Genomic DNA, 26,685 nt, shown 5'->3' on the forward strand with positions numbered 1-26,685 from the left:
GGAAGGAGAGAAAGAGAAACACCACATGACCTCACTCATTTGTGGATAATGAAGATCATTATAAACTGATGAACCAAAAGATAGATATAGAGACAGTAAAGCAACAAGCAGTTTGTCAAATTACAGCGGGGAGGGGAGGAGGATCTGGGGAAGATAATAGATCAACCGAAGGACTTGTATACATGCATATAAGTACAACCAATGGATATAAAACTCTGGGGAGGGAGGGGATGTGTGGGAGGGAGGGAGGGGGCAAAAAAAAATCAATAAAATATGTAAAAAAATTAATTAATTAATTAATTAAAAAATAAAATAAAAGAGTTTTCAAAGAAAAAAAAAAAAAAAAGGAAGGAGATTCTGTCACATGCTGCAACATGGATGAGCCTTGAGCACATTATGCTAAGTGAAATAAGTCAGTCACAAAAGGATTATATATATATATATATATATAATACATATTAGATAACAGTGTAATGATAGCCAGTGGAAAAGGGGGGTAAGAGTAGGTAGGGTGGGAGGAGGAGGAGGTAGGCAAATGGGGACAGAAAGAGACTTGACTTTAGGCAATGAGTGTACAATGCAGTGTGCATATGATGTTTTGCTGAGTTGTACACTTGAAACCTATATGGTTTTGTGAACAATGTCATCCCAATAAATTCAATTTTAAAAAAAAGAGAGCTTCAAGCACCTTGAGGTGCTAACCTGGAGGGAATGCCGGTGATGTCAACAGTACACACCCTTGCTCCTAAGAATCCCTTTCACTGGTCCATCAGATCTCAATACCTGGCCTGTCTTCTACCTACAGTCCACCGTTCAGTGTGAAGTGTCACAAAGCCACTGCCATTTGGGAGCAGAGCAGCCTGGGGAGGGCAAAAAGTGACCATCTCCGGACCCTACAGAAGACTATACCCACTAGTTAGTCACCTCTGTTACAGTAAAGAGAACTTTGCTTTACAAAGCGAGAGGGGAAGTGGCATTTATTAAGAATTTACACAACAATGTGGTGAAGGCCTTGGGAGGGATGGACACGGGCACGGATCCAGGGCGAAGGAGGTCAATGGGGGGGGGGGGTGGCTGGGGGGGGGGAGAAGAGGAGAAGAGGACATCTGTAATACTTTCAACAATAAACTTAAAAAAAAGAATTTACAAAGTGCTCTGGCTGGTGTGGCTCAGTTGGTTGGAGCATCAGCCCATACATGAAGGGGTGGTGGGTTTGGATCCCAGTCAGGGCACATACCCAGGTTGAGGGTTCGATCCCCAGTCAGGGCATATGTGGGAGGCAACCCATCGATTTCTCTCTTTCTCTCTCTCTCTTCCCCTCCCTCCATTCTCTCCCTCCTCCTCCTTCCTCACACATACACTATTCCTTGAAGAAATTAATTTTAAAAATATATTTAAAAAAATAACTTACAAGGTGCCAGGCCTGGGCTGGGTGCTCTATACCCCATGAAGAGTATCTCTACCAGGTGGCCCTCAGCCACGCTCACAGATGGGGAACTGAAGCCTCCCAAAGAGCAAGTAAAGAGCTGAGCAGATGTTCTTTTTTTACTTTTTTTTAAAAATAATTTTAAATAATTTTATTGATATTTTATAGAGAGGAAGAGAGAAGGATAGAGAGTTAGAAACATCGATGAGAGAGAATCATCGATCAGCTGCCTCTTGCACACACCCTACTGGGGATGTGCCCGCAACCAAGGCACATGCCCTTGACCGGAATCGAACCCGGGACCTTTCAGTCCACAGGCCGACGCTCTATCCACTGAGCCAAACCGGTTTCGACTGAGCAGATGTTCTTGAAGCACTGCCTGCAGTGGCAGCTGTGTGTCTGTGTCCATAAAATCCCCCACCCTCACTTGACACTTCAGTAGACTCCAACCTGACTTCCACATGCCAAAAATCTCCCTGGCTGCTGAAGACCATTCAGTAACCGCTGTGACAGGACTGAGTGCAGAGAAGTAAGGCCCCTGGGGATAATCAGTGACTGACAGTGAACAGCACCCCCTCTTCCTTAGCCCTGGGGAGGGGGCTTCTGAGGAGGGAGTTTTACTGGAGCACCTAGCAGTCCCCGTAAGACTCAGCCTCGCTGGTCCACAGTGGTACACAGGTGGATAATGCGCCCTCTATCTGTGGCCTTCCCCATCCTGTCTCTTTTCCATCCCCTACCACATTTCATTCAACTCCTAAATAATGTATCTGCCAAGTATCCTTGTCTCAGGGTCTGCCACCTAGGGGGCACCAAACTAAGATATCTGACCTCTAAAATGAAGCTACCAAATCACGCACAAACACGTGGTCATGCCTCTTCATCGTTCTTACTTGATATCCCAAATGTAGATGTAGGTGTCCACAGAGCTGGTAACGAGGAGATCCGGTTCAAACACTGCCCAGTCCAAGTCGCTGGGAACGGAGAAATGAACAGAACAATGAGGAGAAAAAAAATTCAGCGTCTGGTTCCAAAGCAGTAGCAGATTTAGTCTCCAGTGGTTTCAGAATGTCATTTAATGGGCCTCTTAACACGGTTTAGGCTGGAAATCGCCAACGTTCTTTGGGAATGAACAAGACTTAACTGAGCTAGGAAAGAAACATTCAGGTCCTTCCCGGTCATCTAAGCTATATTACACGTGCTCCGGAACAGAAACGGAGTGTTTCAACTTAAAACACACATGCACACACGCACACATGCAGGCACAAACTGTACAGACAAAACAAGGAAAATTTTTGACTTTTCATTTTCTGACTCAGACTCAGCCACAGGTACAGTGAGTAAATCCAATGTCCCTTAGCAGTGGCAAGCTGCCATGCTGCCAGCAGGCCTCCGGTCCCCTACTTGTGCCCTCACGTCTAGAAAGGCGGGTTACTACATGAACAGGAAGCAGAGGTAGGAGTCTAGTCCTTCCCACCACTTCACCACCCCTGCACTCCCTGCTGCTACTTCCCAGAACAAGCTTTCTCCACCCAGAAACAGGGGTACAGGGAAGGCCATGAGTGGAAGGGAACTGCGTGACTGGATGATGGAGCTCTATGCGGTCACGCCCAGCTGCTGGAGAAAGGGCACAGACTGCTCCCGGATGCCTCTATTCCTGGCCACCGCCGACTATGACCTGAGGCAGTGGTTCTCAACCTTTCTAATGCCGCGACCTTTAATACAGTTCCTCATGTTGTGGTGACCCCCAACCATAAAATCATTTTCGTTACTACTTCATAACTGTAAGTTTGCTACTGTTATGAATTGTAATGTAAATATTTGTGTTTTCCAATGGTCGAAAACAAGGGAAATGTCTGATGGTCAACCTTGCTAGTGGTTCTCGACCTGTGGGTCACGAGGGATTATGGTCCTGAGGAATTATGGCATAACTTCTCCCTCCTGTGGAAAAAGTCAGCTCTAATTCTTACTCTGTACCTGTCTAAGTATTTTCTAGTATCAGAGTTAATACTACATGAATGCTGGTTCCTAAATACCAGTGTTTTCCACTGTGAAAGCCCATCACCTCAGTACCAGCGACCTAACAGCTACCCAGGCACACAACACAGAGAACCAAGCTGTGAGAGGAGGTGGGTGTTTCCATCTCGCTCCCCAGGGAGCTGCAGAGGGCTGGTGCCTACCTGATTACACGAGTATGGCCCTGTAAGGTTGTGCCAACCTCCCCAATGCCGTCTTTCCACTTATAGAGGTCGACCCGTTGATTACTCTGAAAAAAAAACAAGAGAAAGAAGACATCAGAATATATGCTCTCACCTCAATCTGCTTAAGGCCAAGAAAGGGAAACCATGTCGAAACTAACTTGCATGGCAAAGATCCTACAGACTGAGCATGTGAGTAAGGGTAATGGAGATGTCCCCAGACCACTAGAGGTACCTCCTCCCTATTCTGAAGGTCACACACCCATCTCTCTCCAACTGCTGGCACAGCAGATATTTTTAGCTCACTCTTACCATTATCGAGTGCCTAGAGTCAACCTATTTAATTAACTGATGCTTTAAAAACACAGATGCACAAGAAAAAGAACAGAAACACCATCAAAAGGATGTCCAAGAAGGCAAAATTACATAAGACAGCTTAAAACAGGCCTATATCAAATTTATTTATTTATTATTATTATAATTTTTAATCCTCACCCGAGGATATTTTTTTCCATTGGTTGTTTTTTGTTTTTTGGGGTTTTTTTTACAGAGTGTAAAGGAGAGGAAAAGACAGAGAGAAACATCAATGTGAGAGAAACACATCGATTGGTTGCGTCCTATAGAAGCCTGACCAGGGCCCGGGGAGGAGCCTGCAACCAAGGTACATGCTCTTGACAGGAATCAAATGCAGGACCCTTTTGACCTACAGGCCAACACTCTATCCACTGAGCCAAAGCGGCTAGGGCTCAAATTTCTTAAAAGACTTAAACAGAACAACACAGAAAAATGGGCCAATAGAAACAATAGTTACAACAGGAAAAAAAGAAGAAAGCTTTGACCAAACTATATTTCACTTAAAAACACAACAAACCGGCAAAGACTCCTTAACTGTCATGAGTTTATGAAACACACTGATAGTGACTAAATGTTACTAATAGGCTGTTTAATAATATATATATACACGACTGATTTTCATTTTAGTTCAGAGTCATATACAGGTCTAGTAATAATTAATGTCGTTTTCTAATACTTTTTTTTAAATCGAATTTATTTATATAAACAATACAACAAAATTTAATCAACAATATAGTTGCCATTGTTTTCTACTACTTGTGCCCAAAGCTCAGGAAGCATTTTAATCCCTCTGTTGTAAAGTTCTTGTGATTTTGATGCAAAAAATTCGGTCAATGCATTTTTTAGGCATTCTTCATTATTAAACTTTTTTCCAAGAAGAAAGTTTTACAAAGAACGAAACAAATGGTAATCGGAAGGGGCAATATCAGGAGAATATGCAGGTTGAGGGAGAACTTCCCATTCCAACTGGCGCAGTTTTTCAGCAGTGATTCTTGCAGTATGCGGTCGTGCGTTATCGTGGTGAAGAGTTACGCCCTTCCAATTAATCAGCGCGGGTTCTTTTTCTCTTAAAGCTTGGGCTAACCTTTCCAATTGGGCACTATACACTGCACTTGTAATGGTTTGGTTAGATGGTAAAAGTTCATAATGAAGAATTCCTTTAAAATTCAACCAAGCACACAACATCACTTTTTTCGCATGCAAGTCAGGTTTTGGCGTGGGCTGCAGAGCCTCATTTTTGTCCAACCCTTGAGGCCGCCTTTTCAAAATAACGTACAGCACCCATTTTTCTTCTCCGGTAACAATTTGCTCTAAAAACGGCAAACGGTTTTGACGAGAGAGGAGCGAACTGCTGTTGTCGGTCAACTCATGAGGAACCCAATTTCCAAACTTTTGGACTTTGCCAAGTGCACGCAATTGATTGGAAATTGTTTTTTGTGAACAATTTAAAGTTGTCGCAAGCTCTTGTTGGGTAATTTGAGGATTTTGCACCAAAAGAGCTTGAAGAGCTTCTTGATCAAAATTGGACACACGGCCTCAACCACTCTTGTCATCTAACGAAAAATTTCCCTCGCGAAATTTCTCAAACCAACGCTGGCATTTTCTGACGCTAACTGCATCTTGACCAAGAGCACTACAGACGTTTTTTGCAGCCTCACTTGCTTTTCTTCCTAATTGGAACTCGTAAAGCATGCAGTGCCGAATATGCTCTTCATCCGCCATCTTCTTAGCCCTAGTTTTGCAACAAAAACCAAACCAAACACAAACTTTTTCAAGCAAAACTTGTTAATTGCACTTCACACGTTCTGTAGATACCACGTGTTTGAAGGTTATGTCAATACAAGTCAACGCCAAGCAAGATTTTAAACGAATGTTTAAAAACGACATTAATTATTACTAGACCCGATAGATGGGTAAGACTTTGAGATTTTTATCCTGAAATGCCTGATTCCAATTCTAAATCAGTAAGATTGCTGTGAAAAGATCAGGATTCAAAATAGCTTCCACTGGGACTAAGAGTAAAAATAAATTCCCTTCATCTTACCATATTCCCTGCCATTTCCAAAGGGTCTGCTCAATGAACTAGCACATTAACAGACGAGTCCGCTGGTCTTTCTCACCACACTACACACTGGGTGTCATCACCTATGTCTCATATAGATGAGGCAACTGAGGCTTAATCAACTGATGCTCAAATAGAAAAAAAAAATCAATAAATTGAACTTCATTAAAATTAAAACTTTTATGTGGACATTATCAAGAAAATGAAAAGGCTCTGGCCAGGTAGCTCAGTTGATTAGAGCGTTGTCCCAATGTGCGGGAACTGCAGGTTCAATCCCCAGGTGGGGCACATATGGGAGTCAACCAATAAATGCATGAGTGGAACAACAATCAATGTTTCTCTCTATATATATTTTTCTCTAGAATCAATAAATAAAAATTTTTTTCAAAAGAAAGTAAAAAGAAGTACAGAAAATATTTGTAAATCATATATCTGATGAGGGTCTAGTGTCAAAGTATATAAAGAACTGGCCAGTATGGCTCAGTTGAGTGTCATCCCACGCACCAAAAGATTGCCAGTTCGATTCCTGGTCAGCACACATGCCCGGGTTACAGGCTTGATCCCTATAGGGGGTGTGCAGGAGACAGCCGATCAATATTTCTCTTTCTCTCTCCCTCTTCTTTCCTCTCGCTCTCAAAACCAAGAAAAATATTTTTAAAAAAGAACTATTACAATTCAAAAGCAAAAATACAAACAACCCAGAACAAAAATGGGCAAAGAACTTGGATAAATATTTCTCAAAAAAATACATACAAATGGACAACAGGCTCATGAAACAATGCTTAACATCATTAGGGAAATATAAATCAAACCCACAGTGAGGTACCACTTTACACTCACTAGAATGGCTAAAAAAAATTTTTTTAATTTAAATACAACAGGATGTAACTACTTTTGGTGACAATGTGGATAAAATGGAACCATTATGCATTGCTGGTTCAGTCACTGCAGAAAACCAGTTTCATAGTCCCTCAAAAAGTTAAACACAGACTTACCACATGACCCTGCCATTCCACTCCTAGATATATACTAAAAAGAAGTGAGCCCAAGTGGTGTGGCTCAGTGGTTGAGCATCAACCTATGAACCAGGAGGTCACGGTTCAATTCCTGGTCAGGACACATGTCCAGGTTGCAGGCTCAATCCCCAGTAAGGGGTTGTGAAAGAGGCAGCTGATCAATGATTCTTTCTCAGCATTGATGTTTCTCTCTCTCTCACTCTTACTTCTTCTCTCTGAAATCAATTTTAAAAAAAGAAAGAACACTTTCCTCTGAAAGCACTGAAGATTAACCACAGCTGAGCTCACTAGTTCCCCCTCAAAACGTGTTTCAGCCGAAGCCGGTTTGGCTCAATGGATAGAGCGTCGGCCTGCGGACTGAAAGGTCCCAGGTTCGATTCCGGTCATGAGCATGTATCTTGGTTGCGGGCACATCCCCAGTAGGGGTTGTGTAAGAGGCAGCTAATCGATGTTTCTCTCTCATTGATGTTTCTAACTCTCTATCCTTCTCTCTTCCTCTCTGTAAAAAATCAGTAAAATATATTTAAAACAAAAACGTGTTTCAGCATCACTGGCTAGTGACACTGCTGCTAATGAAAACAGGTTCTCATCACACAAAGAAGTAGAGGCCATCTACCTTTTCCCTTGCAAATCTGGATTCAATCCTTAGAAATACGAAGTCTGACACCTATGGTACCAATAAAACCTTTTCATATATTAACCTCTATCTTCCTTTCAGAACCACCCACACCTCTTTTCCGCCTGAGAAATGAGGGTTTCATTCTCTTCTCTCCAGAGGACATACACCTTTCAGCCCCACATCACACATTGAAAAGCCTTTTCAGATAGTCCTTAAATAAGCTCACCGAAGCTGCGAAGTAGTGTGCAAAGCTGTCGTGCGGATTCCACTGCACAGCTCCAATGTCCCACTTGCTCTGGCGAGAGATCTTGCGGTGACCTTCGAAAGGGGCATCTAGATTAACGATGTACAGGAACCGGCGGCTAGGAGAACAACATATCATGATGACGCTATAATCGCATTAGCATTAAGATAGAAAAGAACATTTAGAATTACATATGATTTGTGAGCAGTGCTCAAAAAAAACCACCCAGATATACTGACCATTTATCTACTCTGAAAGGCATGCAAGCGGCAGGAGTAACTATGGTGGCTGTTAGACAAGCAGGAGCTGCATCCCTGTGAGTCCTCTTCTACAGATCCTCTTCCCCACCAAAGGTCTTCCCACCACACTCAGCTCCAACCCTGCCCCTCTCCTAGCCTTTCCCAGCACGGACAGCCACTGCTTCTACATTATTCCCAGTGTGTGGTTTGCATTTTGACTGCAGCCTTTGTCTCTGTAGCAGAACTACTAATGTTAGGACTCTCATCCTGAACCAACTAAGTGTCTGGAATATGGACCAAGTCTCGAATATCTTTATATGTCCAGAATCACTAAGGCACAGAGTTTTACCATGCTTTAACAAATGCGTGTTAAATTAAACTTATCATTTGGCCAAATATCCTGTAGAAAAACCTCAATTTCCCTTACAAGTCGTCTACCTGAAAGGGAAACTAAATGAAATCTAACAGGAGGGGAAATAACAACAACAAAAAATAATGAAAATAACATATTAAGTGTCAATAATGTTCAAGGTACCAATCAATATCAATGAAATGAGAACAGGAATGTCCTGTGTTCACTTATTTTTCCCTTTTTTATTTCTTTTTTGCTGTGTAAATTAACATTTCAGCAGCCACTGGCTATCAATTCATTGTTAGAGAGTACTCCAAGCCCCTGGATATTAATGAATATAGAAGGGCTCAAAAATGAAAAAAAAAGATTAACAGTCCCTAATCAGAAAAGATATGAAATGGAAAGTTAAAATGGCATGGAAAACTAGCAGAAACCCTAAGGTAGTTAAGGGAGAAGAAGGAATGCATAGGTAGGACACAAGTTCACAGAACTTCCGAAACTTCTATAAAGTTGCTGCAGAACAAAGATCTAGAACCTCTGGCCAGCTGGCATCTTACCATTAGAACAAAAAACAGGAAAAGGCTAAGAGCTAAACATATATGAGGTGCCTGTCAACAGGAGAGTTCAGAGACATTCCAGAGGAAATACAGGACAGAAGATAAACATACACGTGTATCTTCATTCTCCTTTATAGAGCCATTAAAATAAGAATCTATAATATAATGGTGTCTGCTGGCAGCCAGAGGGAAGCCTGGGTCCTGGGTGCCTGCCGGCGGCTGGTGGGAAGCCTGGGTCCCAAGTACCAGAGGGAAACCGGTGCTGGTAGCTGGGGGAAGGAAGGCCTGCTTTGCATGAATTTCATGCATAGGACCTCTATATAAGAAAGGCAGCTCTATGCCGAAGCCGGTTTGGCTCAGTGGTAGAGCGTCGGTCTACGGACTGAAAGGTCCCAGGTTCGATTCCGGTCAAGGGCATGTACGTTGGTTGCGGGCACATTCCCGGTAGAGGGTGTGCAAGAGGCAGCTGGTCGATGTTTCTCTCTCATCGACGTTTCTAGCTCTCTATCTCTCTCCCTTCCTCTCTGTAAAAAAATCAATAAAATATTTTTAAAAAAGAAAAAAAAAAAAAGACAGCTCTAGCTGAAACCAGTTTGGCTCAGTGGATAGAGCATTGGTCTGGGGACTGAAGGGTCCCAGGTTCGATTCCGGTCAAGGGCATGTACATTGGTTGTGGGCACATCCCCAGCAGGGGGTGTGCAGGAGGCAGCTGGTCGATGTTTCTCTCTCATCGACATTCTAGCTCTCTATCCCTCTTCCTTCCTCTCTGTGGAAAATCAATAAAATATATATTTTTTAAAAATGTGACAAGTTTCCCACCTGCCACCATCCTATTCAAAGTACTAACCTTGAAAAATTTACTTTGGAAGGAAGGAAGGAAAGAAGGAAGCAAGCAAGCAAGCAAGCAAGCAAGCAAGCAGCTCTTACCCAGGAAAGTTTTACTCTAGCTTTGGAGGAAAGAGAAAGATCAAGTTTAGCTCATGGAACACAATCAGGCTAGCTGGTTTGGCTCAGTAGATAGAGCATTGGCCTGCAAACTGAAGGGTCCTGGGTTTGATTCCATTCAAGGGCACAGGCTCAATTCCCAGTATGGGGGGTGTAGGACGCAGCTGATCAATGATTCTCTCCTCATTGATGTTTATATCTCTCTCTCCTTCTCCCTTCTTCTCTGGAATCAAAAAAAAATTTTTAATTTTTGTACTAGAAGATACTATAGAAATATGGTAGTTCAATTTATTCATGATGAAATCCAATTCTTTCATGAGAAAACTGAGTCCAGGGAGGCAACTGAAATGCCATAATTAATGGCATTGCCAAACAAGAACCAGGATCCCCTCAATCTTAGTAACTACCTGTTAAACTATACCAGCTGGCATCCTTCTGAAAAGTCCATGCAGTAAACAGAGAACTGCAATTCCAAGACTAGTCACTAAAATTTCAAAGGAATTTTATTGCTTACTTGTTAGAGCAGAGACAAAAATAACTGCACATCATCCCTACCAGTACCCCTGAGATCAATAGGATAGCAGAACTAAACCCTATGATCGTAACCCTTAAGTACAAGAGTATTTTCTAATTTCCCAGAAACCTCTTAATTTTCCATCTGTTCCCAGAAGTCATGGCAGACAAACAGCAAGCTCACTCACCCAGAAAGCACCGCATGCTGCCCGAGACAGTCCACAGACATCGCCGTTGCCTGTGAGAGAGAAAACAGACTTAGTTCTGCTAGCAAAGCCAGCTCAGGTCGGAGAAGACAGGCAGGTTAGTCAGTCACCGTGGGTTCTTCCTCGTCCCATGGCTAAGGCATTCCCTTTCTAGCTCTTATCCAAATCTCACATTCACCTTCCACAATAGGGCAGCTGCTGTCTGTTCCTTCAACACCAGGACTGCTCACAACCAATACTGGCATGTTCTAGACCACATGTGTCAAACACAAGGCCCGCGGGCCAAATCCAGCCCGCCAGGCCTTGCAATGTGGCCCGCACTGCGCTGTCATCACTGCACTCCGCTGTCAGTTTATGACATTGTCAGTTTATGACTGTTCAGTAAACCATTCGGCCCGCGATTTAGGCTGGATTTTAGATTTTGGCCCCTTCTCTGATTGAGTTCGACACCCCTATTCTAGACTGAGGAGACAGAAGTCCTAGAGCCCTTGGAGAATCTGACTAATTGCAGCAAAGAGAGCTACTCAGAGCAAAACCTGACCTGGACGACATCATCATCATCATCATCAACACACACACACACACACACACACACACACACACACACACACACTACCTATGCCTTTGCAAAGGGCACAGACTCCTCTTCCAAGCTGAATGGCAGTGGTAATATTCAAACACCAGCCCTACTGAATCCACAGTCATATTCTTGTCGGGATACCCAGTTCCCACTTAATCTGAGATTTCTAGTACCATTTTCACTAGAAATCTCCTTCCCAGATCTCCCAATTCCTACGAGGCATCATGTTTTCAGGATCCAATGTCTAATTCCCAAGAGACCACACCCAATCAAAGGGCTGCATTCAGGCCTGGTCGGTGTGGCTCAGTTGGCTGAGTGTCGTCCTATACCCCAAGAGGTTACCTGTCTGATTCCTAGCCAGGGCACACGCCAGAGTCTTGAGCTCATCACTAGTAAAGGGCATGCAGGAGGCAGCTGAATGATGTTTCTCTCATTGATGTTTCTATCACCCTCTCCCTTCACCTCTAAAAAAAAATCAATGAAAACATTTTTAAAAATGGCTGCATGCAGGCTAAAGCATGAGGCTGTTTTTAATCATGGCAGCTACAGCCCTAAATTCTCTTATTTGGACAAGTTCAACTCCTGCTGCGTTTTCAGGGCATTATCTGAAACAGTCTGTGCTACTGTTTAGTTATTAAATGCTCTAAGTTGCTTCTAGAAACCATCAAGAAAGAGTCCACATGCTGCTGCTACACTCACAAATCACCAGAAATTCTCTTCCTCACTCTCACTGGTCTCATTAATGGGTTTCTCCCACTCAAGCGCCCTCATGAAATATGTCATAGGTAATATTGGGGACAAGAAGTCAGAGTGCTCTCCCTGGAGGCTAAAAAGTGTTTATTATGCATCCTTCATTCCACGAGAGTCATGAGCAGAAAAAAAGCCCTACTGGAAAGGCAGGCAGTGAAATGAGATGTCATTTTCAGAACTCTACTGTGTAATTTATAGATTAAAGGCATGAAATAAAGATGGGGCCTCTAGCCCTCTCCCTCTCCCCTTCCCTCCTTCTCTCTCTAAAAGTAGTCAACAGCTGAAACCGGTTTGGCTCAGCGGTAGAGCATCGGTCTGCGGACTGAAAGGTCCCGGGTTCGATTCCGGTCAAGGGCATGTACGTTGGTTGTGGGCACATCCCTGGTGGATATGCAGGAGGCAGCTGGTCGATGTTTCTCTCTCATCGACGTTTCTAGCTCTCTCTCTCTCCCTTCCTCTCTGTAAAAAAAATCAATAAAATATATTATTAAAAGTAGTCAACAACATATATATGGTTTTTAAAAATCACTTTGAAGGGGGTAAAAAAAAAAGGAACAAAAATCACCTTGATATTTATCACAGCTTTAATCATAATTGCCAAAAACTGAAAAATACAAATTATGATCTATCTATACACTGGAATACTACTGGGCAATAAAAAGGAAGAGACTAATATGTTCAGAACATGAATGAATCTCAAAAGCACTAGGTTAAGTGAAAAAAGCCATATTCAAAAGGTAACACACGGCCCCTGGCCAGTTTGGCTCAGTGGATAGAGCATGACCCCAGAACTGAACGGTCCTGGGTTCGATTCCAGTCAATGGCATGTACCTCAGTTGCAGGCTCCATCCATCCCAGGCCCTGATTGGGGTACATGTGGGAGGCAACCAATGGATGTTTCTGTCTTTTCTCCTCCCTTCCACTCTCTAAAAATCAATGGAAAGATATCCTCGGGTGAGGAGTAACACACTGTATGTTCCATTTATTACAGATATCACATCAGCAAGCTACCAGAGGATGGGAGTAAGGAAAAGAGGATGGCTACAAAGGGGCACGAGGGAGTTTTTTAGAATAATAAAAATGTTCTATATTTTAATTATAGTAGCTACAGGACTACAAACACTTGTCAAAACTCATCAAATTGTAAACATAGAGGGTAAATTTTATTATACATTAATTATACCTCAATAAACTTGGGTTTTTAAAAGTCACTCTATGCTGAAACCGGTTTGGCTCAGTGGATAGAGTGTCAGTCTGCGGACTGGAAGGTCCCAGGTTCAATTCCGGTCAAGGGCATGTACGTTGGTTGTGGGCACATCCCCTGTAGGGGGTGTGCAGGAGGCAGCTGGTCGATGTTTCTCTCTCTTCGATGTTTCTAGCTCTCTATTCCTCTCTCTTCCTCTCTCTGAAAAATCAATAAAATATATTAAAAATAAATAAAAAATAAAATTCACTCTAGCTATTTGGAGGGTGTATTAGATGAGAGGAGAGAAGTCCCAGAATACGTCCAACTACTTCGGACATACTGAGTTTGAGCTGTCTCACAGATGCTGAAGTAGAGCGAACGGCAGAGAGTTGAGGTCTTTGAGTCCAAAGTTCCTATCATCATACAATAATCATATCCTGTAGTATTTTTTTATTTATTTTTACTATTGAGTTAGAGACTTGTTAACATTCCACCACCTTACCTCTCTTTGAGAATGGAAACTATCCAATTTCCACTACACTTTCCAATACCATAGCCAATAGTCAAGTCGTTACTTAAATGGCAATTTATGAAAATTTAATTAAAAATACAGTATCTCAGCCGAAACCGATTTGGCTCAGTGGTAGAGCATCAGTCTGGGGACTGAAAGGTCCCAGCTTCGATTCCGGTCAAGGGCAAGTACATTGGTTGCAGGCACATCCCCGGTGGGGGGTGTGCAAGAGGCAGCTGGTCAATGTTTCTCTCTCATCGACGTTTCTAGCTCTCTATCTCTCTCCCTTCCTCTCTGTAAAAATTTAAAAAATAAAAATAAAAATACAGTATCACAGTTACACTAGTCCCATTTCAGATGTTCAATGGCTACATTTCCATCATCGCTGGATGGTGTTGCCCTAGGAGATTTTATCTAAATTTTCTTACAGTGCTAACAACACTCACTGATTCCAGGGACCACTTCAGAGTAGCTGCCAAGCAGCATAGGTTCTTCACTATTCACTGGTGGCAGTAACATCTCAAGGCACTGTTTTACACAGTAGATGATGCTTATATAAGCTGTTAAAGAGCTTCACCTTTCTGGCTGGGGCTTTTCCTTTTAAATATATTTTATTGCTTTTTTACAGAGAGGAAGGGAGAGAGATAGAGAGTTAGAATCATCGATGAGAGAGAAACATCGATCAGCTGCCTCCTGCACACCCCCTACTGGAGATGCGCCTGCAGCCAATGTACATGCCCTTGACTGGAATCAAACCCTTCAGTCTGCAGGCCGACGCTCTATCCACTGAGCCCAACCAATCAGGGCACAGCTGGGGTTTTTCACTGGAAAACCTAAAAGCTTTAATCTTTTTAATGATTTTTTTAAAGAGGAGGTGTTTTTAAAAGTTTATTATTTGGGCTTTCTTTTCCAAAAGACAGTATTAAGAGTTTCAACTTTTTGTTCCTACATTAATGAAATAGTTCGTGAAATGGATCCCTACCTCTCCTACTTAGCACCAGATTCAACCACAAAACCGTGCTAATTCATGCCAAGATGTACCCTTCCCACTGAATAGAAAAATCAGGAAGAACAGAAACTCCCACAAGGTAGTTAAATTACCCAATTTACTTTGTCTTCTTACTTTGGCAATGGCTGTTTCGGGTTAATTATTTGATACTACTTCATTGCATTCTAATATATGTGTCAGCACTCTCTCTCCGTAGGTCTCTTCAATTACATTTCTAGAGAGAAGCTGGGGTGAGACTGCCTGGGTTTCTATGAGAATTAAAGGGTTTGCAGATTAGCAGCTTCCAAATTAGCAGGTTCAGAAGTACCATACATGATTTTGCTCTTAGTCCCCAGTGAAAGCAATTAACAATATGGATAACAGGAATATGGTTGTTGTTTTTTTCCTTGAGTCTGGCCCATCCCTTGGGAGAGGAGACTCCAGGCTGACAGTGCTAAGTGCTTCAGAATCCTTTTATCAGGATGCTGCCACTCAAATTCTCCATGGGAACTATGCATCAGAGAGCACCAAGGAGCAAATTGGTGGGTGGCTCCTTCAAAAATTGTCCTTATAGCAAAATGGGACGGGGTTTTAAAAAGAAGAAACCACATCACCTCTGTTGTAATCCATTTTTCCTGCATAATAAGTCACCTGAGTATCAACACAGTGCCAGACACAGTGTGCACTTGGCCACAAGAGCTCAATAAATCCTTGTTGAATAAATGAGTGAGTTGAAAGCCTGGCACACAAAAGGTATTCCAGAAATCTATATATATAAAACCCTATTATGCAAATAGACCAAATAGCGGAACAACCGAACAACCAAACAACCAGTCACTATGACATGCGCTGAACACCGGGGGGCATGCATGGAACACGGCAGGCGTCAGCAGCAGGTGGCAGAGCACAGAACATGGCGGGTGTTAGCCACAGCGGGATGGTGGAGCAGGTGAGTGGGGACACCAGACCAAGGCAGAGCACCAGTCGCTGTCATCAGGGTGAGCCTCTGGTGGTTACTGAAAATTCTTTGCTCCCATGCACCCTGGTCCCACCTGGCACTTGCACCTGCTGCTGGCACAGGCCATCAGCAGGTGCGCGAGGGGCCAGTGCCATCAGTGTGTTGGAGTGACAGTGGTGGGAGTGGGGCTGCCAGCAGATAGAGGACAGGGCCGTGGCAGGAGGATCTGGACAGGAGTGTGGAGGATGGGCTGAGACCCACCCCTGTGCACACCGCAGCCTGGCAGCCCACAGTTCCTTTCAAGGTGCACGAATTCATGCACCCGGCCCCTGGTGCTAGGGGAGGGGAGGGTGGGTATATTTATTGAGGAACAACTGTATGATAGGCTCATACAGTATGCAGGGTAGTGTAATGAGGCCAAGAAGAGTTCCAGGGCCAGATGCCCAAGTTCAAATCCCAATGCGGCCACATAACGGGAGGACTTAGTCAAGTCACAGGATCAGCCAAACCAGGATTGGCTTCCCCATTTGGAAAAAGGGATTAACATCTACTTATCATGTGCCGTTCTTTCATGAATTAATGACAGCACAGCCTGGCCTATGGAAGACAGAAAACAGAAAAATCCCTAGGAAGGGCTCACGTTCTTTGAGGCTTCCCTTGCGCCTGTCACTGTGCCTGTCACACGTTCTAAATGCAGGACCTCCAAATTCTCATGCCAACCCTCTTAGGTAGATAGGATTCACACTTTCTCACAGGTGAGAAAAACTAATGCGCACAGGGTGAGGTCAGGCCAAGGACTGAGCTGGGTTCAACCTGGGCAATCCGTGCACCGCACACTCCTTCCTATTAACTCACTATATGGGATTTCCCACTCTTCCAGCATCAGCAACCACTGAAAACCTTAGGCACTGAAATAGGCACTTTGCATTACGGTGTTTTGATTTTTAAGTCAACTCTACCCCCACATCCTGTGAGGTGGGTGAAGTTCCATTGCTGGAGCTCAGAGTTCTGCGACTTGCCCAAAGTCACTCACGAAGCGCGGCCCCCAGCCTCCGGGAGCGAACACCTGGTTCCCCATCCTGGCCTTCGGCGTCCCAAGAAGGCAGACCCCACTCTCCAGACCCCCGTGAGTAACCCCAAAACCGTGTTCGTGCCCCCACCGCCCGCTCGCACCCTCAGGTCTAACAGCTCCCAGTCACACCGCCTCGCTCATCTCCACAACACTGGCCGCAGGAGCAGCTCCGCCAACCCCGGACGGACCGGCAGCGTGGGGGAGGGGAACCGGGAGAGCGCATGCCCAGAAGGCTCCATTGGGCCCCCGGCTCACCTGGGAGTCGCGGAACTCCACCACCACGTTCTCGCTGCTCCATCGCGCCGCCATCTCCCACCCGAGGGTCGTCCCGGCCCCCAAACCCGCGTTCCCGAATTCGGGGAGCCCCACGCAGCCCGCAAGGGAGCCCAGCCACGCCACGCCCCCCTCTCCGCCTGACTGCACACCATTGGCTATCCCACACATTGGCTCCGCCCCATCTTCCCGGATCTTCCAATGGAGGCACTGCGTCTACCGGAACAGGCACGCCCCCTCCACTTCCGTCACTCGACTGGGCGTCACACCAGCACCTCTCAACTGCTGACACACGCCCTCTGCCGCGAGGTCGTCTGGGAGTTGTAGTCCAAGGTCGGAAACTCTTGGGTAACCCGGGTAGAGCTCACAGAATAAGGTTTGGTCGAGGTGAGGGGCAGGCTGTCCTCCCTGTCCTCTAGTGGTGCCTCAGTAAGGTGCCTCAGTAAGGCCTAAGATGTCTACAATTCAAAACCCAAAGTTCGTGCAAACCAAAGGTTAGCTCTTCCCTTGAGGTCTGACATAAAGTCGTTATTGTTTCATACAATACAATAGCACTTGCCAAAGTGTTCAGGGACCCCAGCCAAAATAATTTTGATAATCATACTAAGAGGTTATTTGACTTTTTCACTTTCTTGCTCTCACGAGTGAACAGTGGAGTTTTCCAGAGGCTAAATATGATATATAACAGACTGAATGGTAGAAGCATATTTGAGAGGATCCAAGGGTTTGGGTGGTGGTTGTTTTTAAATGTTTATAACAGTTTATTTGAGCCAAACAGATGACATATGCCAGGGAGAAGATCTCAAATGCTACTCCAGTAGTTTCTTAATTAAGCCAGACATTAAAGAGATTTGCCACTTTTCCCACTGAAATGTTTTTGTTTTTAAAAATAGTTATTTTCCACTTATAAAATGTATTATTAATGTTTAAGTAAAATAATGAGCAAATATTTTAAATTCTAAGTTTTAATTTCTAATTACTATCAATAGATGCCCATATAAAAGTTTGGTGGGAATAGGAGTGAGATCTTTAATAATTCTTAAGAATGTAAAAGAGTCTAGAGATCAAAAAGTTTTAGAACTGCAGTGATAAGCATGAGTGGCGATTAGGTTCTCTTCTTTTATCCCACCCTCTCAAATCCTGGCTTGACTGTCTAAGATTCCATTTTTTAAATATATATATATATATATATATATATATATATATATATATATATATATGTAATTGACTTCAGAGAGGAAGGGAGAGAGAAAGAAACATCAATGATGAGAGAGAATAATTGATTGGCTGCCTCCTGCATGCCCCCCACCAGGGATTGAGCCTGTAACCCAGGCATGTACCCTTGACTGCAATTGAACCTGGGACCCTTCAGTCCACAGGCCAATACTCTATCCACTGAACTAAACTGGCTAGGGCTCAATTTTTTTATAGAAAGGGAGAATGATTTACTTCATTTATTTCATTGTTGTACAGTGTTAAGCACAGGGCCTAGAATGTAAACAATACTCAAATGTAAATTGTTGTTGTTAATATCATCACTAATTCTACGTGCAAGTCCTTGTGTGAATAGAGATAAAACGGCTTCCCTTCCCTCCTGGACTGTTGGATATAATGGGGAGCACAAACTTATCAATCAACAGTTAGGTTGGCCAACTCATCCCAGGAAATCTTTGGTCCAGACAAACTGGGACAATTGATCACTGAACAATAGGAATGCGCTTGGCAGAATGAATTTGGCTTCATAAAAGATTTGCAAGCAATGTCACAGGAGAGGACAGACTAAATGGGGGACCTGGCATAGCATTCTACCATTTAAGCTTTCCAGAATAATATTAGGATTTTAGTAGAATACACTATCCAAAAAAAGTACCTCAGCATGAAAGTGTGAACAAAGACCCTGAAGTGTGAAGAGCAGGACACATTCCAAAGGCATAAAGCAGCTCCCAATTAATACTCCTGGCACTGTGCTCCTTTCTTTCCTTCAAAACACATCACAATTTGTAATTCAATATTTATGTGTTTGTTTCATATTTTTAAGCTTCAGTAGGACAGGGACAAGGTCTTTCATGTTCAGCCCTGCATGGTGACTGCATATACAAGGCACTGCATGAATATTTACCCAGTAAGTGAATGTGAAAAGCATATAAAGTCATGCCCCCAGAGTGCTGTATAGGTCAAAAAGATGCCTTCTATGAAACCAAAAGGCAGTTTTTAAAGCTATTCATAGTCTTGCCCTGGCCTGTGTGGCTCTGTTGGTTGAGCATCATCCTGTGCACAGAAAGGCAGCCACTTCAATTCCTGGTTAGGGCACATACCCAGGTTGTGCTTTAGATTATGGTTGGTGTATGTACGGGAGGCAACTGACCGATGTGTGTGTGTGTCTCTCTCCCTCCGTCCCTTCCTCACTCTCTAAATAAAATTATGCACAGTCTTTATTTGCAATTCTTTGCACCCAGAATAGAATACAGAACCACCCATCATTCCCTTAAAATTCTTTATTTCTTTCCCATCCATCTCTCAGTTATTCTCACAAACTGCAGCCCTTAAAGAACTCCTAGGGCCCTGTCCTCCATCCTCCTGTATTGGCCTGTTTTCCTGCCTCCCAGTTTCCTCCCAGTTTTCCATCACGAAAGGCCAAAGACTGCTCTGGAGAGAAGGGCCTCAGCTCAGAGAGCCAGCAAGGGGGGAAACTGCAAGTCAGGTTCAAGGGCAGGGAGAAAGAAGATGAAAAATACTTTCTATGGTTGCTCATGCCATCACATAGGAATATATTGTCAATGTAAGAAACATCCAAACCTGTAAAGAATTTTTATAAGATTTTTTTTTTAGCCAAACTGATGACAACTGCCAGGAAGCAAGATCTCTGATGCTCAGGAAAATGACATTTTGGCAGGTGTTTTGTGTGTGTGTGTGTGTGTGTGTGTGTGTGTGAATGCATTTGAGTTAAAGGGAAGGAGTGAAGGGAAGAAAGATTACATAAAGGTGGGAGAAAGCAAGGCAGGGATTGGATTACAGGATAGTTAACAAGATTATAGTAGTATTTGCTTTCTTAGAGGTGGTTAACCTTATTGCAAAGGTGTGTTAACCTGGATGCCCAAAATACAATGGACAGGGCTTGCTCAAGGAAAAGATAAACCTTTTACTAAAAAAGTTATATGCCTTTCCGGGCCAGTGTGGTTCAGCTGGTTGAAGAGTCATCCATAGATTGAAAGGTGGCAGGTTCCATTCCCATTCAGGCCAAATACCAAGTTGCAGATTTGATCCCAGGTTGGGGCACCAACAGATTGATCTCTCTCTTTCTCTCTCTCTCTCTTTCTCCCTCTTGAGGATGCTCTCTAAAGTCAGTAAAAATTGTTTTAAAAATAAAAAGTCATATGCCTGCCCTAACTGGTTTGGCTAAGTGGATAGAGTGTCATCCTGCAGACTGAAGGGTCCTAGGTTTGATTCTGGTCAAGGGCATGTGCCTTGGTTGTGAGCACATCCCCAGTGGGGGGTGTGCAGGAGGCAGCTGATCGATGTTTCTCTCTCATCAATGTTTCCAACTCTCTATTCATCTTTGTAAAAAATCAATAAAACACATTTTTTTAAAAAGTTATATGCCTGAGATGTGACTACCCATTCTAGCCTGTCCAGTTAGGAATTTATGATCAAATTACTCTGTGAGATTATTTTCTATAGAACCCTTTATCATCCTCAATATGAATTAACACACTGTATTCTTAGTTGTTTATTTATCTATTTTCTGAATGTCTTGGGTGCTCAGTAAATACCCACTGAATGAGGGATTAGTAAATAGGGTATCTAGCAGGTTGCAGCAAGAAATACAGCTAGAAAAGTTGGAAAGGGCTAGTTAGGAAGGATCCTGCTTAGGTAGGTGAGTTTTACTGTATTTTATAGATATAGATGTAGATATAGGTCTATTCCAAAGTTCTATGTCTATAGCCTATATAATAAAAGCCTAAAATGACAAGCACTGACCACCAGGGTGCAGATGCTCAATGCAGGAGCTTCCCCCAGTCCATAGAACCCGATCAGCAAAGGCAAGGGGGGGAGGGGGCAAGGCCAGGCCAGCCAAGGCAGATGCCAGTGGGACCCCCCCCCCAATTGCCTCGCTAGTTACCCCAAAGATCAGCCCTGATCAACAGCCAGGCCTAAGGGCCCTATCCATGCACGAATTTTGTGCACCGGGCCTCTAGTGTGTATATAGTTTAGTAATATGTTTCCCACGGCAACCAGTAGGCTTGCCCTGGCCTGAGCATTTATACACTTCCCCACTCCCACCTCTTTAGTTCATATTTGTCTAGTTCTCAAAAATCTGCTTGTCATGGTTCATAGGCACAGAAAGTACTCTGGGTTTCAAATCCTTGATGCTCTGTGTTCTCTCAATGTTTTCTTTCTTAAATGTGAAAGGAGTCTGGTAGAATTTTTGAGAGAGGAAGCATGAGCACCTTTCGAACTGCTTTCTAGGGCCCTTCCTTTCCATCTCCCACCCACACTGTCCCACCCACACTGTCATTATGAAAGAGTGGGGACTCTGGCCCAGCTGGGTGGCTCAGTTGGTTAAGTGTTGTCCCCGTACACCAAAAGGTTGCAAGCTTGATTCCCGATCAGACCGCATACCAAGGTTATGGGTTTGATCCCTGGTCAGGGTGGGTGTAAGAGGCAACCGAGCCCTCTCTGGCTTGGCTCAGTGGATAGAGCATCAGCCTGTGGACTGAAGGGTTCTGGGTCAATTCTGGTTAAAGGTACATGTCCAGTTTTTGGACTGGATCTCCAATAGGGGGCCAGATTCTCACTCATCATTGATCTCTCTCTTTCTCTCTCTCTCTCTCTCTCTCTCTCTCTCTCTCTCTCTCTCTCTTCCTCTCCTCTCTCTCTAAAATAAACAAAAACAGCCCAAACTGGTTTGGCTCAGTGGATAGAGCGTCGGTCTTTGAACTGAAGAGTCCAAGGTTCGATTCCGGTCAAGGGCATTTATACTGGTTGCGGGTACATCCCCAGAGGGGGTGTGTGTAGGAGGCAGCTGGCTGATGTTTCTCTCTCATCTATGTTTCTAGCTATCTATTCCTCTCCCTTTCTCTCTGTAAAAAATCAATAAAATATATTTTAAAAATAAAATAAAATAAACAAAAACATATTTAAAAAAGAAAGAGAGCCAAACTGACGACAACTTGGACCTGGGAATCAACCTTGGAATGTGGTCAAACTGCTTTATTGCTGTGTACTAGTACCTCTGAGATCCACAAATGAACATCATGTCTGAATCAGAGACTGGGGGACGTTAGGGAGTCCCATTCCCTGTCAAGTAGACTTCAACTTGCTGACCAGGCCACAGGGCCCTTATCTCCAAACAATGCCTTTTCAGAAGGCCACTTGCTAAGAAGGCAGGATCTGTGGCCAACTAGAAATCCAGGGCATTGGCTGTCTCTTATCAGCAACTAGCCTTGCAAATTTGAACAGGACCCTTTATCTTTCCAGTCTTCTGTTTCCTCTTCTGCAGAATGTCGAGTTAACTGACCCTTCCGTTTGCATCTGGGAATATTGGAATCCTTCCTTGGACCCCACTAGCATTTTCCCTGTCTTCATCAGTCAACGAAGATTTGTGGATGTGCTCACGTGATGGAGCTCCTTGCTAGATGCATTTGGTAGCCCATTGCCCTAGTTTCTCTGTTTAAGTTTCTCTTTTCAAGCAAAACAATAAAAACAGAAAGTGCTCTGAGAGGTCTGGGAGGAAAATACTTGCCTATCCCCAGAGGAGGTGCAGGGTGCTCTTTCCAAAGTCATAGGAAGCCCTCCACACCCTCTGGCTTATGGGGACAGAGAGCAGGGCACGGGTTTCACAGCTTCCCAGGAGGAGCCCAAAGAAGCCATTCTCCATCGTTTTCTGAACCCTTCACATCCCAGACTTACATTCTTCCAGAGATGTTTAAAATCAGGCTTGGCCGCATTGTTATGCGCTCCTATTTGCAGGTTTTGGCAACACCCGTTTTAGTCAGCTCCTTCTCCTGACGATTCCAGTAGGTGGGTCAGTGCTTTATTAACCCTGCTTCACAGCTGAGGAGGAGCAGCTTGCCTAGGGTCAGTGAGAACATGAAGATGTGAAGCTTTAAAAAAAAAAAAAAAAAAAATAGAGTCCCAAATCTAGCCGGAGCCATTTCTATGCCTGATGTCTTTGCATTGAGAGTATCCAAAATGATTTGACACCTCCCCAGACCCATTAACTTTAAACCAAGAACCCACAGGAGAGACGTAGAGCAAAACACATATTGGACTCTTGATGTAACAAATGACAAATGGAAAATAATCGGAGGCTGCAGGTCTCCGTGGATGCTTATTGCTATGCTTTGAGTCCCTCTCTCTCTCTCTCTCTCTCTGTAAGATGTGAAGGGCAGAATTAGTTTTTGGTTTTTGTTTTTGAAAGGGTAAAATTATACCTGGACAATTAATGGGTCCGAGCTGCCTGTCACTACTTGAGCCAATTAAGCAGACAGGGTTGAATCCTGTATGAGTGTTTATTTATTATTTTTTTAAAATATATTTTATTGATATTTTACAGATAGGAGGAAGGGAGAAAGATAGAGAGCTAGAAACGTCGATGAGAGAGAAACATCGACCAGCTGGCTCCTGCACACCCCCTACCGGGGATGTGCCCACAACCAATGTACATGCCCTTGACCGGAATCGAACCCGGGACCCTTCAGTCCTCAGACCGACGCTCTCCCACTGAGCCAAACTGGTTTCGGCCAGTATGAGTGTTTATATCAATATATTATAATAAGGATAGCAGTAGGTCATCCACAAAAATCTGCTCTGTAGCCTCCATTAGCCCAGCGGCTTATATAGGGTAGGACAAAGATTACAAGAAGAAGTAGGGATTATAGAAATGTGGAAGTAGGCAATTAGGGCTGGAGTACCACTTCATTGTTTAGGCAACAAGGTTATTAATCTCCCCTTGATAACAGGCAGTTCTTGAATGAGAATGGACCACATTCTAAGGCTGATTCCCAGGCCCAAGGTTAACTCTCAGATCCTGGGGGCGTATCACTCCCAGACCAGGTTAGAATGTCCTTTCTTTAACCAGAACCATCGTGGTTCACAGAGCCTGATTATTATTCCCCAAAAGCATAACTAGTCCCCCATATTCTTTTCGCATCTTAGTATTTTCATTTCAGAGAGGACACTGTTGTTTGAATAAGTGCACAAGGAGATGACAAGGGCATTGCCTGAGGAAGGTGGCCATTTAGGGTCCCACAGGGCACCTAAATTTAGTGTCGTCGGCACATGGCAGAGACTCAAGGCCTCACCTGAGTTCAAGGTCTCAGCTGTTCAGTGTGCCAGATGAGAGACGGGCTTATGGTAACCATAAGATTTAAATAGAAACTTGAAGGGGAAATTATTAAATTATGAAACATTATACCTGTTAAGCAGGTCTAATCTTCTTCATCCCTTTGGAAAGCATACAGAGAAAATGAAATTGTCACCTCAGAATTCCTTGGTGAGCGTGCTCATTGTGAAGCTTAGAAGTCCAGCTCTGCTCTTACCAGCTGTGTGACTTTTTAGTGTGTTTGTGGTGTGTACTTTATATAAAACTCTACCTCTCTACCTTTCATCCATCCTGTCACCCACCTCTCCAGAACCTGCTGTCTACTCCCAGGGGACATTATGTTGTTTCATGTTGCCACCCAGAATCTTTATGAATATGTAAACTAATAAAATATAGACCTTTATTTGGGGAGGAAGGAAGCTTCTTAATTTTTCAAGTCTTGACATCTTCAGTGTTAATTAATCATTGTCATGGTTGTTGTTGTTGTTATTATTATTATTATTATTATTATTATTATAGGCCTGAAAATTCATGCACTGGATGGGAGTGGTCCCTCAACCCGGCCTGTCCCCTCTCACAATCTGGGAGCCCTCAGGGATCAGGGGAAGGTGATGCCCCATCACACCTCTGCTGCTGCCACTGCCAGCAGTGCAAGCCTTGGCCGGCCCTGGTTACCTGAGCCTCAGGTGGCCCTGGGCAGATGGGCAGCCATCATCTGAGGCTTGTTTGCGCCTTGAGCCAGCCCTGGGTGGCTGAGGGGCCGAGGGGACTGGGGGACTCTGGAGGCAGGTGCCCTGGTGGAGCTGAGGGGACCAGGCACTGCAATCTTGTGGCTGTGGGCGCCACCATCTTTTGCGACAGCATGAGGGTCAATTATCATATTCCCTCTTTATTAGATAAGATTATTATTTTTAATATTTTTATTGATTTCAGAAAGGAAGGGAAAGGAAGAGAGAGAGAGAAACATCATTGATTAGAAAAAATCATCAATTGGCTGCCTCCTGCATGCCCCCTATTGGGGATCAAGTCTGCAACCCTGACATGTGCCCTTGACTAGAATAGAACCCACGACCCTTCATTCTGCAGGTTGACATTCCATCCACTGAGCCAAACTGACTAGGGCTATTTTTTAAATTGGTTTTGAGAGAGAGCAGGAGAGGGAGAATAAGAGGAGAAGGAGAGGGAGAGAGAGACATTGGTAGGCTGCCTCCTGTATGGATCCCTTCAGTGCACAGAACAATGCCCAACCAACTGAGCCACACCGGCCAGGACTGGTCATTGTTATTGTTAACTATAGGTGATAAATCTTTCATAGTTCCCCATCCCCCAAGGATATGGTCCAAGACCCTGTTGTCTGCCCTGAGGACTAGCTTCATCTTTGGCTCTCACCTCCTTTCACTGCAGCTGTACTGCGTCCTTCAGGTCCTTGAAGATGCCACGTGCTGTCAGCCTTCAAACATGCTTTTTCCTCGACTTGGAGCAGTCTTCTCATCCGGAAACACAGTTCTCCCCTTCCACCTCATTCTCTGGCTAATCAACTCACCTTTTTGGAGGTTAAACAGAAAACCACAGGCCCCAAGTGGCATTACTAGTGCTGAAAGCCTGTAATACCAAAGCTAGATTTAATACCTGATTCCAACAGCAGTTTCAACTTCTCCCAGAGCACAATCTTAATCAGCCTGGAATTTCCTGACCAATCCTGTTGAGGTAATCTGCCTTTTCCTAAGGGAAGTTGTCCTTGCCTAAAATAATCCATCCTTTGAATTTCTTAGTTCCCACCCTCATTTTTTAACTTCTTAGCCCTACCCTCTTTCTGCCTATAAACAAACAAATAAAAAACAAAACAAACAAACAAACAAACAAACAGAAAAACCTTCCATTTTGTATAACACACACTGGAGAGCTCTTTTAGTTGTTAGGTGGGATGCTGCTGGATTCATGAATCACTTAATAAAGCCTATCAGATGTTCAAATTTACTTGGTTGAATTATGCTTTTTAACAAGGTTTTGGCTTAGAGTCACTGTGTTTGTGCCTGTCTCCTTTCATCAGCACCATTCTCGTTCACGCTCATAGTACTTCTACTCTCCTAGTACTATTTAGTCATTCGTTTGACAAATACTTATTGAGTGCCAACTCCACGCTAAGCCTCTGGTAGGCTTGTCTACCACACTGTATTACCACTGCCTGCCTCAATGCTTCATGTACACGGGTATGCGCCTGTGTGTATTGCACTGTATGTATGTAATGCACATACCATAAAACTCACCCTTTTCAGTGTATAATTCAGCGGGTTTTTAGTATATTCACAAGGTTT

The 26,685-nt window shown here is 43.8% G+C and overlaps 1 protein-coding gene across 2 annotated transcripts in view; it reads right to left on the minus strand.

The window, feature by feature from the left end:
* Window positions 1-17,182, minus strand: part of WDR59 (WD repeat domain 59) — a 69,289-nt gene extending 52,107 nt beyond the window's left edge. The window contains exons 1-5 of one of the 2 annotated variants that reach the window (XM_084906693.1): window positions 17,029-17,182; window positions 10,711-10,760; window positions 7,899-8,034; window positions 3,604-3,689; window positions 2,317-2,397 (exon numbers count right to left, since the gene is read on the minus strand). In XM_084906693.1, coding sequence (XP_084762819.1) covers window positions 2,317-2,397; window positions 3,604-3,689; window positions 7,899-8,034; window positions 10,711-10,760; window positions 17,029-17,082 — 407 coding nt within the window. In that variant the 5' untranslated portion in view covers window positions 17,083-17,182. The remainder of the gene's footprint in view (window positions 1-2,316; window positions 2,398-3,603; window positions 3,690-7,898; window positions 8,035-10,710; window positions 10,761-17,028) is intronic. The other variant, XM_084906692.1, reaches the window with a different exon arrangement.
* Between the last annotated feature and the right edge of the window lie 9,503 nt (window positions 17,183-26,685).

The sequence above is a fragment of the Pipistrellus hanaki genome, assembly GCF_964339955.1.
Source record: "Pipistrellus hanaki genome assembly, chromosome: 15".
NCBI classification, from domain to species: Eukaryota; Metazoa; Chordata; class Mammalia; order Chiroptera; family Vespertilionidae; genus Pipistrellus; species Pipistrellus hanaki.